Below are 20,702 nucleotides of genomic sequence, written 5' to 3' on the forward strand. Positions count from 1 at the left end.
TAATACAAGAGTACTAAATACTAGCTATTCTACAAATCAAAATTTTCCTTTGCTCCTTTTTTGTCAGATAAAATTAAGTTTAAGAAGCCAGACTATGCCAATTGGACCAGAGAGAATGATCACTGTTAGAGGTAACTGCTGGAATGAGCTATAACAGAAGATAAGAGTACCACGTACCTTACATCAGCTTTTCTAAACCTACTGCAATTACTAAATTGGACTCTACCAAAATGGTTTCATCATTTTATGGCATACGCTATGTGCTACACCCTAACCAGATTTAGAAATTAAATAAGTAAAGGCAGTAAAGGTTCAATCATACTTCATCAACAAATTTTCACCCATTCCTTAATAAATGAAAGCAGGTATAAATTAATTACTAGACCAAAAAACAGCAAATAGGACACCATCTAAAGGCAAAATAAGTATAGATCTTCTACTTACATTCTCAGAGGATTAACAATTTCTGTCCTCAGTAGCTCCTGAGTTTCACTATAATATTCTACATCATTCTTTTCTTTAGGTCTAAGTAACACAGTGTCCAGAACAGAACTAAAAGCAAACAAGCTGTAAAATAAAAGGAGTATTTTTCCTCATGCTGTACACGTACCACAGATACTAAACAGAATACTAAAAAGATACTGAACAGATACTAAAATGATACTTTTTGGGAAACAGAGACTAAAGAGAATTGAAGAGAAAACACACAAAGTCTGGAGAACAAGGAACATACAAATTAGTGCTTTCCGTTAACACAGGTCCCAGAGACACCCGTTAAGTTTCCCATCGTTTAATCATCAGGGTCTAGAGATCCTTCTAAGTTAAAAATACCAATATTGAGAAAACAAACTATTGATTGACAGTGTTAAAGGATAAAAACATGCCTCAAGTATATTAAGTGAACTTCTCTGCAAAAGCTGAAAAGGGGCCTACAAATCTGAGTCGAAGTACAGACAGACAACAGAGGAGGATGTCTGAAACTACTTCCCAAGGCATACACATACACAGTATATAACCCACTCCGGATATCCTACCTCTCTCCCCACACACCCCTTTGCAGAGAGAGAAATTTCTTTTAAATGCCAAAATCACTTGTGCCAAAATCACTTGAGCGACTAACAGCAGTGACTTGCTAGGATCAAAGAAAAAGGAAATTTGGCCAATACAAATTTTTATCAGGAAATCTAAAAAGTCTTTTATCAGTTCTTTAGGGCTTGTTTTTATCCTTATATACCCACGAGATGTAAAGTATTCTGCCAAAAAGAATGGCCCACCACGTTTGCTCTCCTCCCCACTTTTAAAATGTTAACACCCCACTGAGTTCCTAATTCTTACAACATGGCTGTAGACAGCTGGTCAGTTACATTCAACTTAACTAGCGGCGAACTTGGTTGGATCTCAGTGTAAAACTTCTTGCCGTGTTAAGTCGTTCAACTTTGGAATAAACTACATATATGAGGGCAACTGTGCTTCTACGGAACATAAGTCTTTAAAAAAAACTCTCTTAATTCTCTTCAGTCACACGATTTCCCAGAATATCTGTCCCCCCGTAACACTATCAGTCTTACTCCTCCCTCACAGCATTACTTTTATAGTAATTTTTTTGGATATGAGCACGAGACCACGTTCAATAGCTTCCAAAGGGTATAATGAAATGTAAATCTCCCTTTCTTTCCTGTTCCCCAGCCACTCAAAGGCAGTTAGCAGTTTCTTTCATGCACATGCAACATGTACACGCATGCGCGCGCGCACACACACACACACGCACACACGCCTCTGCCCCCGTGGAACTGTATCCCTATTGCATTAATTTGAAACTTACCAGAATAAGGTTGAGTCTAAATAACAAGAATTGTAATGACCCTGGATACCCTTCTTCTTTCCAATCATTATCTCTAAACCTTCTTTTTCCATTTTGGGTGGGGTATTTTCTTCTACTACTTCACTCAAGTAGCCTCCAAATGCTGCAAACATAAAAATGAAAATGCCAAAGTACCCTTTTTAACTATTACAATATGTACTCCTATATATTTCTTCATTTTAAAATACATTTTTGTATTCTGAGGCAAAATTTGTTTCATGACTTAAAACTAAGTAAAAGGTAGGTTTGGGTTCATTGTTCTTCAGCTTGGCTTGTAAAACTGCTACTGCTCATTTCAACCTCACTTCCTCCACCATTTAAAAAACACTTCAGGGTATTAAGTACTGTATAAAAAGCATCTGCCAAATAAAATATTTTGTTCCCCGAATATTTTATAACTTGTCTGAGATGTTTCATCTTCAAGTCGAAAAAGAAAACAAAAAAATTCCACAGCACTACTTCAACTGTAAGGAAAAATGTTTTTCATAAAGATGGCTTTCCTATTGATAGTTGCTTAACTGTCAAGATGCTTCAGAACTATTACCCCAAACTGGAAAGGGATATAGCATCAGGAAACTGTCCCCTGTTATGAATGATGAGGGGATCTGTCCTCTATGAATCAATCTAAAACTACTTCGTGTAACAGTGCTGACTCCTTGATAAGCTATGTTTATTGGTGTACTCGATACACCAAAAGAAGGCCACTTTTCAATTTCCACCTCTGTGTTTTTAAAAATTACATGCTGGCGACCAGGGCTCCTGGGTGGCCCAGTCAATTACACGTCTGCCTTTGGCTCAGGTCATGACCCCAGGGTCCTGGGATCGAGCCCCGCATCGGGCTCCCTGCTCAGCTGGGAGTCTGCTTCTCCCTCTGCCTCCACCTGCCGCTCCCCCTGCTTGTGCTCTCTCCCTCTCTCTGTCAAACAAATATTTTAAAAACATTAAAAAAATGCTGGCGACCAACAGGAAGAGAAAAATAAGTCCCACTATTTTTCACTTTCCAAATCTCATTTTTTTTCCTGATATTTTTTTCAAAAGTCCCCTCTTGGGACAACTGTAACTTTCTTATACACCAAGTAGCAATTTTTACTGATTTACGAGCTGATGAACATTGGCAAGAAATATGTATAAACGCTGTCACTGCCTCCTACTGCAAAATGGCCTGAGATCAGAACCAGAGTCACTCCAGATTGGTAAAGTAAACGAAAGGCATCCAAATACCTAGAGAATTACAGCGTTCAATCTGATTGGAAACTGGCTGCAGAGAGGCAAACCTAGAGTCGGGCCTGCAGCTCTTCAGTTTAACAAACAGCGCCTTCTTCAGGGCACAGGTGAAGTACCGAGTGCCCCTAAAGGTTCCATCCGTACAGCCCGCACATTCATCTTCCTGAAAAAGAAATGCTTCGGTATGTGTTACTCTGCACCTTGCAACATAGCATACAAGGAACGAAGGTTGCTAAGATGTGTTTCTGGCTCAGCCTTTCTCAGAATTCCCTCATCACGCCTGTCCCGAGAACTCCATCAGAAAAAAAAGGATCGACTAACCAGTGCTTCAGCCCACAACCAATCATTTAAGAAATTAATTCCTTAATCCAACATGAAGTCCTCAATGTATTTTCTTCTAGAATGTGTGCTTAAACCTTCCCTGGTTAACCAACTTTCCCACACCATTTCCACAAGTACTGAAACTAAGGGGCAGAGGCGATTTATTTTAACAACTGCCCCTCCCCAAAAGTAGCATTCACTGGCATGCAAACAAATTTTTTAAGAAATATATTTTATAGATAAAAGTTAAATGTTCTCAAATTATCCTTTCCAGATCATGAAAGGCCAAACGTTATGCTTTCCTAGTCTCCAAAGGGAAAATCTTTCCCTCTAATAAAGATCACAAAAAATCTCTAAAAATGGCAATTAATCTTAAAACCGATGATATAAATATTAGAACTGACTAGGGGAGGGAGACTGAGGAAGAAAAAGAAAGCTGATAACAGATTTGCTTTCCTTACTGTATTCTGTTTAATGTAATGAGCCTAAACACATTAGTCTAAAAATCTGTTTTCATTAGTTGAACATAGATGAACTAACATCAGGAACAAGTGGGTCAGATGCTTCATGGGTGGCAAAGAAGTTGGGTGACACGGGAATAAAATTTTTCTCTAGTGATGCCTTTCTGACAAAACATTTTGACAAAAAAAGCGTAATAGGGAAAAAAATACACAGAACTCCAGAGAAGAACTGCAATTTTTAAGTCAAATTAAATTACCAGTTCCAGTCCAGCTAGCACTTCGTTGAGTCCTGGTGGCTGACCAATCCAACGGATCACCCCATAGAAAGGCGGATTCTCTTTAACTTCAGCCAGAGAGCCCACTTCCAGACCATGTGAGTTCCCAGAAGTCATGGCCAAGGGTGGACTCTCCTGGACAGGTGCATTGTTTAGCTCTCCCATCACGGACTGAACGGACAGAGAGAGTGGACTGTGGCCAATACTTCCATTGGTATTGGGCATCTTTGTCAGACTGAATGGTAAAGAGTGAAATCTGTTCTCAGTGGATAATGAGTTCATGGAAGGAGGCTGCAGGGGTGGTGAAGCGTGTCCAAAGTCTGGAGATACCTCTGTAAGCGATTTTGCAGGGTCTTCAGCAACTATAAAAAATTATTTTTATTTAGAAAAATGTATTCAAGAATATTAAATACGCCCATATCTCTAAAAATTAATATACACGCCTAGTCCAACTGCCCATTTTGACTCTAGAAGGATTCTTGTAAGCACTGCACACTTAATCTCTCCAAACAGTGGTCTAGATTCTCCTCCCACCTCCAGATTTTTCTACCTCAGTAAATGGCACCCAACTGTTCAAACCAAAAAATCTATTATTGATTGGTATTAAATAGGTTTTACTTTGTCCATAATACAATTAAGTTAGAAAACAGGACCAAAAAATACCAAAAAATTTAGAAAGACGCTTCTAAGTAACTAAAGGACCAAAAAAGAAATGATTATGTAAATTTTTAAAATAAAGAAAAAAGAGAAAGAAGCAACAAACGCTTGTGGAGCACAACTAAATTAGTACTTACAAAGGAAATGTACAGACTTAATACAGTTTATTTTAGAAAAAAAAGAATATTAATGAACTCAGAATACAACTTAGGAAGTTGGAAGAACAGATTAACCTCCCAAAAAACAGTCCAGAGGAAAAGAATAAATACAACAGGAATTAATGAAAGAGAAGACAAACATACAGCAAAGAGAATCAAAACCAGATAAATTTACAAAAACAGGAACTAATTTAAGACAAAACCAACATACAAAAAGAGAAAGCCAAAAGCTATTTCCTTAAGATAACTAATACAGATGCCAGGCAGGCACTGCAGACCATGGAGGGAAGGGCAGGGAATAAACTTCTCAATAAATAATACTGAGATCATCAGTTACCGGAACTTTAAAAAAAAATTAAACTGAAGCTGTACTGCATGCTCTACACAAAAATCACTTCCAGGTGTTTCAAAGACAAATGTGAAAGGCAAGACTATAAGCTTCTGGAAGACAATATACAAGAATGTTCTTTGTGATTTTAGGCCAGAGAGTAATTTTTTGAATATAAGTATACAAGCCATAAAGGAAAAGACTGACAAATATGATATTAAAATTGAGCTACTTATTCATTAAAAGGCATCATAACAAGAGTAAGAATATGAGCCGGACAAGGAGAAAACACTTCTAATCCATTTTTTTTTTTAAGATTTTATATTTATTTGACAGAGAGAGAGAGACAGCGAGAGAGGGAACACAAGGAGGGGGAGTGGGAGAGGGAGAAGCAGGCCTCCCGCCGAGCAGGGAGCCCGATGCGGGGCTAGATCCCAGGACCCTGAGATCATGACCCAAGCCGAAGGCAGTCGCTTAACCGACTGAGCCACCCAGGTGCCCCTATAATACATATTTCTGACAAAGGATTAAAATTGAACAAAAGCCTATAAATCAATATAAAAAAGACAAAAAAAAAAAAAAAAACCTAGGAAAAAATGGTCCAAGGGCCTGAAAGGCAACTCAGAAAAAGATACCCAAATCACCAACACATCAGTGAAAAGATTCTTGCTCTCACTAGTAAGTAGATAAAAAAAAAAGACAAAAGCAATGTGAGATATTTCAAAAGTTCAAGGTCTCAGAACATTAACTATTGGTCAGATAAATGTCAAGAGCAAATGATACCCTTACACAATGCTGATGGGAGTGTAAACTGGTACAACTACTCTGGGAACACTGTGGCATGATTTAGTAAAGGAAAGATGTGCATATGACATGACCCAGTGAATCCATTTCTAAGTATACAGTCTAGACACGTGTAAGAATGTTAATAGCGGAGCTGTTAATAATAGCAGGAAAATAAAAACAATTCAAATGTCCATCAGTGGTCGATTGGAAACATATCCTGTGGTATATTTAGACATTTCACAGCAATTGAATGAAACAGAATGGAATGCTATACAGCAATGAGAACAAATAAATTATAATCACACTACTACTATGATGAATCTTTGGAACATAATATTGAGGGGAAATTACAGCATACATACAGTCTGATTCCTTTATAGGAAGCTCAGAAACATGCAGAAATAACAGTATACTGTTTAGACGTACAAACTTATAAGGCTATCATGAAAACCAGGAGAATGATAAACACTGAATTAAAGATGACAGGAGCTCAGAGGAGAGCATGAAGGGAAGGATTCTAGGAAGAGCCTCCAAGGGAATTTCAAAGGTCACGAGGATAGTTTTTTTCTCAAAGTGAGTAGTGACTACATGAGTGTTCACTGTACTTTGTACCTTATTATTCTATCTATCTTATCCATTTAAGATTCTTTAGTAATGATATTTAACATAGGAACTTTATTCTTTTTAAGACTTAATTTATTTATCTGACAGAGAGAGTGAGCACAGCAGGGGAGCTGAAGGCAGAGGGAGAGAGAAGCAGACTCCCCACAGAGCAGGGAGCCCAACACGGGACTGGATCCCAGGACCCTGGGATCATGACCTAAGCCGAAGGCAGACACTTAACCAACTGAGCCACCCAAGATCCCCTTTAACATAGGAATTTTAAAAGTTATTCTTTTCTTTCTCAAACCCTCAACCCCTCAAGCCCAAAACCCAAATCCACAAAGCATTTGGTTCTATCTCCAAAATATATGTCAAACTCATCCTCTTCTCTTCACCCCTATTATCTCCCTAATTCAAGCCACCATCATCTTTCACCCTGTAATGAGTCTCTTTCCTGATCTGACCTTCTTGTCCCTCTCCAAACTATTCACCATACAACTCTGAGAGAGACCTTTTTAAAATCTAAAGATCTTCCATGATCTTCTATCATCCCCCTATTTAAAAACTTCCAACGGCTTTCCAGTGTTCTTATAATAAATATTAAATTTCTCACCAAGATCTACAAGGTCCTGGATGATCTGGCTCCCACCTACCTGTCCAAATTCCTTTCATATATCTATTTTCCTTGCTTACCATGCTGTAGCCAGTCTGGCCTACTTCCTGTTCTTCACATACTCTTTCTCCCCTCAGGTCTTTGCGTTTCCTATCTCCTCTGCCTCGAATCTTCTTCCCAAGCTCTTTCTCTGACGGGTTCACTCACAACATCCAGATCTCAACCCAAATATCCTTTCCTCAAAGAGACCTCTCCACAACACTCTACGGTAGCTGGCTTCCCACCGGATGCTATCATGCCCTGTTCATGTCTTTCTTGCACATGGCACCATTGATTATTACCTTGTCTGTCTACATATTTACTGTCTGTCATACCAACCAGACTATAAGCTCCATAAGAACAGGAATTCTGCTTGTCTTTTTCATGGTTTTTCATGAGGCTTCATGGTTGAATCCACAGCACTTGGTATAGCCACTAACACAAGAAAATACTCAACATTTAAGAAAAAAGTGAATACATGAATCAAATGTTGTAGGAAAAAAAGCTTTTTAAATATATAAGTGAAATTAATTATAGAGAAGAAATGTTCCTTTACAATGAAATTACTTCTGTTTTCTAATTTAAGGATGAAGGCCTACTCCATATAGATTTCATGACTTTATATATCCCGTTTAGGACCCACATTCTTATATACACTTAGTATACACTTAGCATTAGACTAAAGTCAAAAAGTTAAAAATATTCTGCCACACTACAGAAACTGTATAAGAATAAAATCATAGCATAAATTTAAAGAATTAATGTCACCTAGGTTATGACAAACCCACGGTTTTACTAGTTTCCTTTCCTTAGAAAGAAAGAAGCTCATAGGAAAAGCATTCCCAAAGCCACCAGTAACAACAGAGGGAGAGAGTGGGGCTGCGCCATAACCACCATGGACAGTCCCCATGCTCATGCAGAGGCCAGCAGGGCTGTGACTCACCAAAGGACCCTGCCAGGCCCTTGCTGTCTCAACACTCCCAAGATCTTTTCTTTTCTTTTCTTTTTTTTTTAAGATTTTATTTATTTATTTGACAGAGAGAGAGGGAACACAAGCAGGGGGAGTGGGAGAGGGAGAAGCAGGCTTCCCACAGAGCAGGGAGCCTGATGTGGGGCTTGATCCCAGGACCCTGAGATCATGACCCAAGCCAAAGGCAGACGTTAACAACTGAGCCACCCGGGTGCCCCAACACTCCCAAGATCTTTGAGAGAGCGGATAACTGCTAACATATGGGCCAAAACCTACCAAAGTAGTCTCTCAGGAGACAGAACCCTCTTGGAGAAGCATCACTGAAGGAAGCTCCCTGCTCTATGGCTATAGGAAGAATTCTTGGGGATGAGGTCCTATGCCTGCCTATCTTCACAATATCCTACCCAAGTCGAAACGAAGGCACAGAGAAGGCGAAATCAGAGAGCTCACTCAAATCATTTCCTATGAGTATCTAAGCCCAAGGGACTATCTGAGCCCAAGGGAGGTATCAGTAGACTTAGACTGTTACATTTGTTTATGTATAATATAAATAATCCATATAACTAAAAAGTCATTACAGAGTTCTAGCGTACTCTTCAATTCTTATTTTGATTTAATTTGCAAACAATTACGAAATGTACTCCATGCCAAGCCCTGTGCAAGGCAACTGGAACTCCAGTCTGGCAGAAGAGACAGGCGACAAACAATTATGATGGCACCTCACCTAACCCAGGAGAGACGGGAAAGGCTTCCAAGGAGAAAATAATACCCAAGCTGAGATTGAACAGATGGATAGAAGTAAGCCTGAGCACGGAGTGGGAGGAACAGGAAGAAGGATTTCCAGGCAAGAGGAACAACAGGCGCCAAGAGAAAAGTATGGCACGTTCCAAAATGGCCCCACTCCAAGCATGGATAGAGCCAGAATGCAGGACAAATGACAGAAACAAGTAAGAAGCCATGCCGTAAAAGAGTCCAACAGGCCAAAGTAAGGAATCTGGATTTTTATCTTCAAGGGCCAGCAGAAAATTAATCGATATCCAGCAAAGGAGAGACATGAGCAGATATAGCTTCAGAAAAATCAACCACAGAGTAATGTGAAGAGAAACACAGCGTAGTGATCCAAAGCGGCAGGTCTGGTGTTAAGCAGACTTGGGGTACAACATTGGCACAAGGTATTTAACCACTGTAACAAGAGACAAAGTAAAAACACCTACCTCATAAAGCTGGTATGAGGACAAAGTAATGCATCTAAAGCGTGTAACACAATGCCTCGTGCAGTAAGTTGTCCAGAGTAAGTTGCCACAGTGATGATGGTAGCAATGATCAAGATGACGGTGAGGGCGGTTATTATTGTTCAGAATAAATTCAGAAGGAACAAGGCTGAGGCAGACGAACCGGTTGGAAGGCCATTATACTAACCAGACAGCAACAAAGGACCTGAACTAAGGCAGTGTTGCAGAAATGAAGACGACGGGAAAGATTCTAGCAATACTGAAGAGGAGGAACTCCAGAAAACTTGGTGACAACTGGATGTGACTAATGAGAGAGAAGTCCAGGATGATGCCTAAACTTCCACTTTAGGCAGCTGGACTCATGTCTCCATGTCCTCACTCCACGAAAGCATAACCAACTGAGGTTATCGATGGATCCCGTTGGCTAAATCCAGCAGGTAATCGTGTGGTCTTCATCTTCCTTGCCCTCCTCGGTGCATTCAATACTGCTGTCCGCTAGCTCCCCAGCTTCTTAACCCAACAACCTCCTGGTTCTCCTCACCTCCCTCCGGTTGCTTTTTCTCTGTCTCCCGTGTCTCCCAGCCACTAAGGTCTTATCCCTCACCCTCCATCCCCCGCCCCCCACTCTCAACAAAGGTGATATTATTCACAGGACTTTAATCACCAAATATGTGGGAGCAACTTGCAAATTTACTTCTCCAGCTCTTAACTCTCTTCTAAGCTCCAGACCTGTATATCCAACTGTCTACTTAACAAATCACCTCTGGGAAGTTTAAAAGGCCCCTGGAGCTCAACATATTCAAAATCAAATTCATCACCTTCCTCTATAATCACAGAAGTATACAAGCCAGAAAATCTGGAGTATCACTGATACCTCTTTCTTCCTCAGCTCTCACTTTCAGTCTATCTGAGTCTTATCAAGTCACTTCCTAAATATCTCCTACACCATCCACTTTCCCCATCCCTTCCCCCAACAAGTCTCGCCCTAGCTGCTATAATCTATTTCTGGGCCCTGCAACCACCTTCAATGGTGCCCTCATAGCCACACGGTCCCTGCTTCAATCCACTGTCCACGGTGCTGCCAGAATGATTTTCAAAAGGCAAACTTGGTCATGTCATCCCTTGCTGAAAATCCTTCAGCGGCTTCCCATTTCCTTTAAATAGGGCACACCAGGTTCCACATGCCCTGGCCCTGTGTGCCTTTCTCATAAAATGTTATGCGTCTCTCTTTGTTCAAGCTACTCTGGCTCTTTTTAGTCCTTGGCAAACACCAGCTCCATTTTTTCACGAGGCCTTTACATATGCTATTCCCCCTGCCTAAAAGGTTCTTTGTCCCTTTCCTTGTGTTATCTCGCACTCCTCTGGTAAATTTAAGCTCACACTGCTTCCTCAGAGAAACATCCCCGAGTCCCCGTAGGTAAAATCCACCTTTATATGCTCTCACAGCATCACGTGCCTTCACTGTTCTCACCATGATTGCAATTCTAGATCTGCTTCTGTGATGGTCTGATTAATGTCCATTTTAATAACTTGATCATGAAGTGAGAATGGGCAAGGACCCTGTTTTTCACTCACCATTGTAACCTCTGTGCCTGGCACATTGTAAGCACTCAATAAATATTTACTGAAGGAATGAACAAAGAAAATAATAAACCGGAAGAAAATGATGTCCCTGAACCAAAGAAAGGTAAAAAGGGAGTGTTTTAAAGAGGTAAAGAAAGACCCAGACAGGTAAGACTTTAAATGATTCAACTGATTCTAGAGATCTACCCTAAAGATCAGCTAAGGGAAGAAAACGAGCTACTAATACATTTTCTGAATGTTGTATTAATCTTAACAGCAGTACAGTTCAAATTGTACAAAATATTTTAGTTCAGTCATATTACTGAAGAGTGGCCTATTCATTCTGTTTCCAAAAATGAGATATGCTAGTGAAAAAGCCTTTATTTTTTTCCCTGATGAGCTAAAAGGAGAGGATCATTATAAGAGACACTAAAATTATAGATTACCTTCATCAATGTACCATGTGTTTTTTGATTTGGATTGTGGTTGTGAGTCAATAGAAGATCCATTTAAAGTATAAAAGAATTCAGATCTGTTTCTATTTCCAGGGTCTGAGGTAGATCCTATGGATCAAGAAAAGTTTCTTTTAAAAATAAAGTCAATATGGTGTGAAAGCTTTTCCCTAAGAGAAATTAACATGCATACAGCGTTAACAATTGCTTAAGAAAGCAATAGAGGTATACAAACACAATGTATTTTATTAGCGTTTTCAACCACTTTGGTAATGTCAAAAAATTCTTCCACCCAAGAATCAATATAGGAGGGGAACAGGAAGAAGTTAAAAAAAGAGTCTGCTTTTTTTTTTTTTTTAAGACAAACTGCTTTTAAAAATTATTTCACCTTCTATGGCTTATTTCCAAGTGTCAACATCACCATTCCCCAATTTCATGTGATGAACCTGTTGGCTCCCAAATTTAACCTGTTATTTTAAAACGGTTTCTTTCAGAAGAAGGTTATCTTCAAATGTTGTATACATAAATCAGTGTGCCAATTAAGTTTAAAAAATTTAAACAGTTTGGAATTCTTCATCATCAAATTCCTTGCTTCATTTCTTCATGCCTTTGAAAACCTGAAGCAGTATTATTTTTTTATATTAATTAAAGTAAGAAAGAGTTAGTGTAGTCCTGTCACCGACATTTCAAGACCTTACCCTGCCTCAGTACTAAGAAGACACGCTGTAGGTAAGAGCAGGGCGCTTCTAGAACCCATACAAAATCTGGGTGTTTTGTTTTTTTTTTTTCAATTTAAAGCAGATAGCTCTGTATTTTATGCTTATAACTAAGATCTGCTACAACACAAGTAATGCACATGTCTTCAGAAAATCTGTAGGCTATTTATATTTAAGTGAGAATAACAAGTGTGAGCTATCCTATCTAGATCCATAAGTTAACACAAAAAATAATGATTACTTGTGTCTCCCATTTAATCATAAGTCTCCCAGGGTCCAAAGTCACATAAAATACTTCTTAAAATACAATTTCCTTTAAAATGAGCCAAAGTAGTTTTGTTCACCAGATAACGGAGGAAAAAATATTCTGCTCCTAACCCACATCTGAGTTAACAAACATTCTTACAGTTCTTTAAATGAGCTGTTTAGCTTGTATAACCACCATCCTTTAAAACTATGAAATATGTGGAAGCTAAAGAAAAAAAGCTAAAAACTCCACATGCATTGTGAGGGAGTTTCTGGAAGAGAGACAAAAATTTTTGCTTAGCAGTTTGGAATTTATCTTGTGCCACATTTTGTTAGCAAAATCCACATAATTACTCTCTATATACTTTACCCTCTCTAACATTATCCAGATAAGGTGATTTTGTACAGTTGCAACTCTAAACTTTACATACAAATGTTACAAGTAGGGGGTTCCAAAAAGCAGCTGATACAAACCAACAAAAGACACAGGTTTTCACAGAAAGCTTTTCATCAACTAAAAAAGGTTGGGAACTCTTGGCTTAAGCAAGAGCATCTATAAAAAATTTTTAGTGAAATACTAAAAACGTTTGGAAGAAGAGAACCTACATATACACTGAGTAAAAACTTTCAACCTCCTTTCAGTGCTATGGCAAATCAGATACCATGTTAATATCTAAGAACTGTAGTCTCCTGACCCATACCTGTGGCCTTTGGTTTATTATGACTGGATGAACCTTTGTCCCCAACACCTCTTGACATAAAGGCAAGTTTGGGAGGCCTCCTTTCCTGTGTCACGCTATCTGAAACAGTAAACATATTTTTTAAGGATCAAAGCAAATTCTTACAGAAGAGAAGCAATCGAGCAAACATGATAACAGCAACCAGAAAAACCTCTTTCCTACAAAAAAGCAGCATTTTTACTGTAGTTTTACGAATGTTTAAAGGTCGACACAAGTACTGAAAGAGAGTATACAGGAAAAAAAAAAAATCAATGCTGTATTTCAAAATGTAATTTCTACAAGAAAATACAACCCAAATACAATTCAGCTAAGTGTTTTAACTTCTTGAAAATTCAATCACTTTTAATCAATTATTACTTGATGTGTTAAAACATTACAGAGAAAACTCTACTCAGTCTTTTGCAAGAGTTCCCCAGTGGGTATCCCCACAACACCCAGGGTGTTATGAAGTGTTCTACACTCAAATATTTCTAGAAGATGCTGAGATCAACAAAGGTAAACAAATTTCTTTACCGCATAACACCAGATCCTTTAATATGTTAATGTGCATGGTGAATCTCTCAAAGAAGGATATAGTAAACATTTTATAATATTTTTTGTCCCATTCTCTTTAGCATCTCAGACCAATGTATTTCATGGAAGACAGTCTGGAAAAAACCTGGTCAGAAATATGTAGCAGTTTGAAAAATCATGTATGTTAAGAATAACACTGACAAGTATACAAACATGTACGCGTATAAACAGGAAAAATGCAGAGAACTATACACAGATTAATGGTGAAGAAAACCAGAGAAAAATATCAATATTTTTGAAGAAAACACTCAAAACTTCTTTTTGGAATATAGGTGTAATAAATTTGGCAAAGTTGTTTTTGATAGACCACTCTATACCTTAAAGGCCAACAATTTTTATAAGATATTCACAAATACTGATCAAGCAAATGTAGAGAGTCAATCTGGAAAGATTTTCCCCGGGAAATTTCAACAACATATCTGTCAAGTCCAACATGACACAGGAGTCATACCTGATAAAGCTGTATATCAGCAAAAACAATAGCACCCACAGTAGATTTTTGAGAACAGGAAGAAAAAAATAGGAAAATTTTTACATTTTAAACATAAGGAAAAGGCCACTTTTTTAGAAAAAGGAAATAATACTGAATTAATCATATATAAATCATGCTTGGTAATGTATATAAATCATGGTTGGAGGGAGAAAAGATTTCAGTGTTAAACTGTATCTTAAATGTGTCAGAATATGATCAAATGAAAAATTATTTTAATTCAAGAATTATACTAAATAGCCATGATTTCAACCAAGTGATATAGTAAAAGCTATTTACTAATACTTTGATGATGATGCCATTCAAGTATCTCCAAGTCTCCAAGTATATGAGAGCTACTGTGGAAGGTAAAATTTCTCAGTCACTGGCAAAAAAAGTTCCCAAATGATAGCATATAAATTGACCAAAGAAAGCTAATTCCCACTATTAACTGTAACTAGCTACATGTAAGTCCATGTTCGAAAGATACGCACATGCACGTGATATCCTACATACATGATACAGTTAGTGGGATTACCAGGAAGGCAGCAAACGATCTTAACAGAGGCTGGCAGTAACAGAGGGCCACATGGACGAGCCATTGGTGGCTGTTCTGGGGGTGATTAGGGGAAGGCTCCAAAGACTGGGAACACGGTACTGGACTTGTAAACAGTGGTTATCTTCTGCCAAAGACTTGGTCTGAGAGAATGTCAAACACCAAGTTTGAGGAAGAGACATTCCTACAGAATGCTATGCCACATCTAACTTGCCCTCCAGCAATGACATACCAAATACTGTTTCTTTGTCACTGCTATGTTCATGATCCAAAACCAAAGCCTTCTACCTTAAATGAATTTTAGGAGATTACCATCTCAGGAAAAGTAAGTATGGGAAAGTAGACATGCTGCCAAAGTGAGCACGGTATGGGAAAGTAAATAAAGAATCAATCCGGCAGACAATTTTGTGAGATTAAAACAATTATGCCTAAGAGATACTAAAAGAGATAGTGTGATACGTCCACCAAATGGCATGTACGAAAGTGTGCACAGCAATCTCATTCAGAATAACCAAAAGCTGAAATAATCCATTCTAAGCAAAATAAACAAACTGTAATCTGTTCATACAGCAGAACACTACACAGCAATAAAAAAAAAAGAATAAACTACTGATATATACAACACAGAGACTGGGTTGAGTAAACGAAACCAGATGAAGAATATCCATTATATATACAAAGCAGGACTACATTCAAAATGATGAAAGTATGTATGTATCCCATAGCCAAGATACAGAAGCAACCTAAGTGTCCACCAGCAGATGAATGGATAAAGAAGATGTGTTACACATGCACACACACACACACACACACACAGGACTATTACTCAGCCATAAAAAAGAATGAAATCCCCATGTGCAACAACATGAACAGACCTAGTATTATGCTAAGTTAAAGAAGTTAGACAGGGAAAGAAAAATACTATATGATTTCATTTATATGTAGAATCTAAAAAAATAAATAAAACAAACGAGAAACAGACTCCTAGATACAGAGAACAAACTGGCAATAGCCAGGGGAAAGGGGAAGTGGGCAGACAAAATAGGTAAAGGGGATTAAGAGGTACAAACTTCCAGTTATTTAAAAAAAAAAAATCGCAGAGATGTAATGTATAGCATAGAGAATAGAGCCAATAATATTGTAATAAATCTGTAGGGTGACAGATGGTAACTAGTCCTATCATGGCAATCATTTTTTGGTAATGTATAAAACACTGAATCACTATCTTGTACAACTGAAACTAATATAATATTCTGTATCAATTATGATTCAATAAAAAGTTATAAAGTAGCAGCTCATCCATCACTCTTGTTAATTTAATCAGAAAAACAAAAATCTCTTGGAGAATCTTGGGTTGAAATCATGACAATAAACTAGTGAACAATAACCATCAAACCATAAGAAATTTGAATGACCCATTAAATTGAGAAAAATCACTTAACTGATGTACTGCTTAACATCATCAGCCACAAGAGCATAATTCAGACCCAAGTGAGAGTTTAATATCCACAGAAAAAGCTACTAGAGAAAATACAAGTTTACTTGGGTAAAATGAGGTATTATAAAACCAGATACCAACGTACGATACATAACACTACACAAAGATGTCTTCATGAGGCAGGATTGTGGCTGATCACAATAAATGCTGTCCTTATATTTTAGATTATTTTATATGAAAACTTGTTGGAAAAAAAAAAAAGTGGAAGGTCCCATCAGATGACATCAGGGTTACATACTCAGATCTAGTGCGTCAAATTAAAGGTGATTCGGACGGACAATCGATCTCTGTGGAAGGCCATTTAGCATTCTCTATCAGAACGTAAATACACATACCCTTTGACCCGGCAACTCTACTTCCAGGAAGTTACCTTTTTAAAAAATATCTTATGAATATTTTGTATGAATATGAGCAAAATATATCCCATTTACGTAGTCAGATGAGTACAGATGGCATGGTGTTGAGAGAGAGAAACAATACATGCAAGGACACAATTAGTATCCACAATGATCTGAAAATGTTGGAAGACTGGATGGCTCTGATGACATAAAGTTTTATAGGGCCAAAGGCAAAGTCCAGCTGATGCCCTCCAAATCAACTGTACAAGCACAGATCAGAAGCAGACATATGCATGAACAAAATTGGGGATTTAAGTCAAGAGTAAGCTCAGTATTTATTAATTTATTGATTTATAGATGCAGTCATTCATTCATAATGCAAGGAAGGCATTACAGTGGTCTCTGGGAATATAATTCAGACTGTGACAGGGCTGTCCCCAAAATTTTGGGGTCAATTTTTTTGTCATTAGCAACCATTAGCCAACATATTGATTATAGTATTCCATTTCCCTCTAGGTGCCCAAGTGTAAAAAAAGCATCTTCAACAAACCAGGTCTTATTCAAGAGTATCTGGAAATCATGCAATGGCTAAAATGACTCAAACTTTTTAGGATGGAGAACAGAAGATGAAGGTTCCAAAGACATCCAGCTTTGAATATCTAAGGATTGTTGTAAGGAAGAGGAGCTGGATTTGTCCTATCTTGATCACCAGCCCTGAACTAGAATCAGTGCATGAAGTTGTAGGAAAGTAGATCTAAGCACACATTCATACAGGGAGTGACTTTTTCACAATCAGATCCATCTAAAATGAAATATTCTGATTTCCTTTAGGCAACAGTGACTCTTCTATCAAATGTATACACAGTTCTCTAAGAAGATATGGATAGTAAGACAGGAAGCTATCTTCTAGCTATACTGGACCACATGCAAACTGATACATATACATGAAGTTATTCACTGAAGCACTGCTTGTAAGAGCAAAAGACTGAAAACAACCTAAATGCCCATCAGTAGAGTAGGGGAACTGGTTAAAAAAATTATGGTACATTCATAAAATGAAATACAATGCATAATTTAAACAAAAGACTAAGTATGCAATTCATATACTAATATGAAACGATGCCTAAGATCTATTATTGTTAACTTACAACAACAGGTGCAACTTCCCCTTCTGGAAAGATGAGTAGACATACCTTTTCCTATTCCTCCTGATAAGTACAAATAAAAATTCTGGACATAACATGCAAAACAGAAATTAGAAGACCCTGGAAGGTGGAGAGGAGAAGGCAGACCCGGTGAGGAGCTCCGGACCTAAGGAACAACACGGTGGAAAATTCTCTGGATTTTCTTCTTCCCTCATGTATCCCTCTTAGCACTGAAGAAGCCAGCAAACTGGAAACGCCAATGGGTACAGACAAAAGAAAGCCCCAACAAGTCAGCTCTCTCTAGTCAAAGGATGAGAAAAGAGGAAACCTAGTAAGACAGAAAAATATTAGATAATAATCACTCAACACCAGGCAAACACCACAGAAAAAAACAGTGGCCCCACCCACTCCAACAAAGGCCAAATGGGGAGCCTAGACTTCCACTCGTGTAAGGGTGTTACAAAGTACTCCAACACCCCAGTTGCATGATATTGGAGAAAGCCAAGCCTGGAGCCACCACCTGATAACCAAGTTCTCCCACCCCTTGGTGTCAGAGGAGAACACATGGAGAGCCTAGACTTCCGTCTCTGTCCACCTGCTGGGGTGGGGCCAAAGGAGGTCTAGTGGAGAGTCAGAACTTTCTCCACAGCCCAGCAGCAATGAGGCCACACTCATCACAGTGTCACTGGAAACCAACGCACACGTCTACCCAGCAGGAATGAGGAGCTTCCGTTTCAGGTATCAACAGAGGCCAAGGGAGGAACAGACTTCTGCCTCCACCCAGCAGTAATGAGGTGGCATATACCCTCCTCTTCCCTGGCCAGAGCAGTGTCAGAGAAAGCTGGCTAAAAGCTGGCTCTAGATCTAGTAGGATCTAGAGTCTCAAAACATAATACCCAACTGTCCAGGTTTCAAATAAAAATCACTCATTATACTGAGAACCAGTAAGATCCCAAGAAGAATTTTTTTTTAAGATTTTATGTATTTGACAGAGAGATAGAGAGAGCCAGAGAGCATGACCAGGGGGAATGGCAAAGGGAGAAGGAGAAGCAGGCTCCCCGCTGAGCAGGGAGCCCGATGTGGGGCTCGATCCCAGGACCCCGGGATCATGACCTGAGCCAAAGGCAGACACTTAACTGACTGAGCCACCCAGGCGTCCCTCAAGAAGAATTTTAAAAGACAGTCAATAAATGCCAACATTGAGACGAAAGAAAGGTTAGAATTACCTGACAAAGATTTTAAACAGCCATGATAAAAATGCTTCAATAAGCAATTAGAAACACACTTGGAAAAAAATGACAAAACAGAAACCTCATCAAAGAAATAGAAAGTCTCAGCAAAGAAACGGAAGATACAAAGAAGAGTGAAATGGAAACCTTAGAAGTGAAAAAAACAACAACCCAAATACAAAGCTCGGTGGATGGGCTCAATAGCGAAATGGAGGAAACGCAGGAAATCATGAGTGAACTTGAATATAGAACAATACAAATTAGTCAGTATGAACGACAAAGAGAAAATAGACTTAAAAAAAGAAAAAAAAGAAAAAGAGAGACTTGGGGACCTGTGGGACTTCACAAAAGATCTAACATTTATTAGAGTGGCCCCACCCACTATCAGGTGGTGGCACCAGACTTGGCTTTCTCCATAAAAGGAGAGGAGAAAGAGGCAGGCCTCAGAAAGTACTCAAAGAAAGGAAGGCTGAAACTGACCACATGTGGCAAGAGATATAAACTCAGCAATCCAAGAAGCTGAGCAAACACCAAACAGGATAAACCCAAAGGAATTCTATGCCAAGACACATCATAATTAAACTTGAGAAAGCTAAAGGCAAAGAGAAACTCCTGAAAGCAGCCAGAGAAAAACAAAACATTTAGGAGAGGAAAAAAAGGCAATTCAAATGAGAGCAGATTCTCATCAGGAACCAGGGAGGCCCAAAGGAAGTAGCACAGTATTTTTCAGGGGCTGAGAGAAAAGAACTCTTGATCCAGAATCTTATAATCAGTGAAAATATCCTTCAGGAATGAAGGGGAAAGCAAGACATTCTCAGATGAGGGGCAACTAAAATAATTTGTCACCAGCAGATCTAGAGGAAGTTCTCAAAAGAAAAAAATGATCAAAAAATAGGCCCATACAAATATACCCAACTGATTTTTGACAAAGGTACAAAAGCAATTCAGTGGAAGAGGTCTTTTTCAACAAATGGTTGTGGGACAATTAGACATTAAAAAGAAAAGAAAAAGAAAAATACCTGTACATAAAAAATTAACTCAAAATGAACCATGGGGTTAAATGTAAGATGAAAAACTATAAAACTTAAAAAAAATAAAAGGAAAAAGGAGAATGTGAAGAAATCAGAATTCTCATATATTGCTGGTGGGAACGTAAAATGTGCAGCCCCTCTGGAAAACAGCCTGGCAGTTCTACTAACGATTAAATATACAGCTACCATATGACCTAGCAATTCTATTCCTAGGCATGAACCCAAGAGAACTGAAAAGTATGTCCACACAAAAACTTACAACATGTACGTTCATAGCAACATTTTTCATAAATAATCAAAAATTAGAAATACAAATGGCCATCAACTGATGAATGGGTAAATAAGATACAGTTCACCCTTGAACACCAGGGGGGTTTGGTACATTGACTGCCATGCAGCTGAAAATCTGCATTTAACTTTGACTTCCCCAAAACGTTACTAATAGCCTACTGTTGACCAGAAGCCTTACCAATAACATAGTCAACGTTAACAATGTAACACATATTTTGTATGTTATATGTATCATAGGCTGTATTGTTACAATGAAGTAAGTTAGAAAAAGGAAAATATTGTTAAGAAAATAAGGAAGAGAAAAAATACATGTATACTACTGTTCTT

The 20,702-nt window shown here is 38.4% G+C and overlaps 1 protein-coding gene across 16 annotated transcripts in view; it reads right to left on the minus strand.

The window, feature by feature from the left end:
• The window catches only part of CYLD (CYLD lysine 63 deubiquitinase), a 64,985-nt gene that overhangs the window by 17,378 nt on the left and 26,905 nt on the right, over positions 1-20,702 (minus strand). For 14 of the 16 annotated variants that reach the window (XR_010408159.1, XR_010408160.1, XM_045891132.3 and 11 more), the window contains 6 exons: positions 13,207-13,305; positions 11,538-11,654; positions 4,125-4,504; positions 3,083-3,248; positions 1,823-1,964; positions 445-567 (listed from right to left, as the gene is read on the minus strand). Coding sequence is in view for 14 of the 16 variants with exons in the window: in XM_045891132.3 (XP_045747088.1) it covers positions 445-567; positions 1,823-1,964; positions 3,083-3,248; positions 4,125-4,504; positions 11,538-11,654; positions 13,207-13,305 (1,027 nt within the window). In the remaining 2 variants the exon portion in view is untranslated. Of the gene's footprint in view, positions 1-444; positions 568-1,822; positions 1,965-3,082; positions 3,249-4,124; positions 4,505-11,537; positions 11,655-13,206; positions 13,306-13,758; positions 13,904-20,702 lie in introns of all 16 variants that reach the window. The other 2 variants (XM_054511333.2, XM_045891135.2) reach the window with 2 other exon arrangements.

Source organism: Mirounga angustirostris, unplaced genomic scaffold (assembly GCF_029215605.1).
Source record: "Mirounga angustirostris isolate CCGP_5_RB_7025 unplaced genomic scaffold, mMirAng1.0.hap1 SCAF_16, whole genome shotgun sequence".
NCBI lineage: Eukaryota > Metazoa > Chordata > Mammalia > Carnivora > Phocidae > Mirounga > Mirounga angustirostris.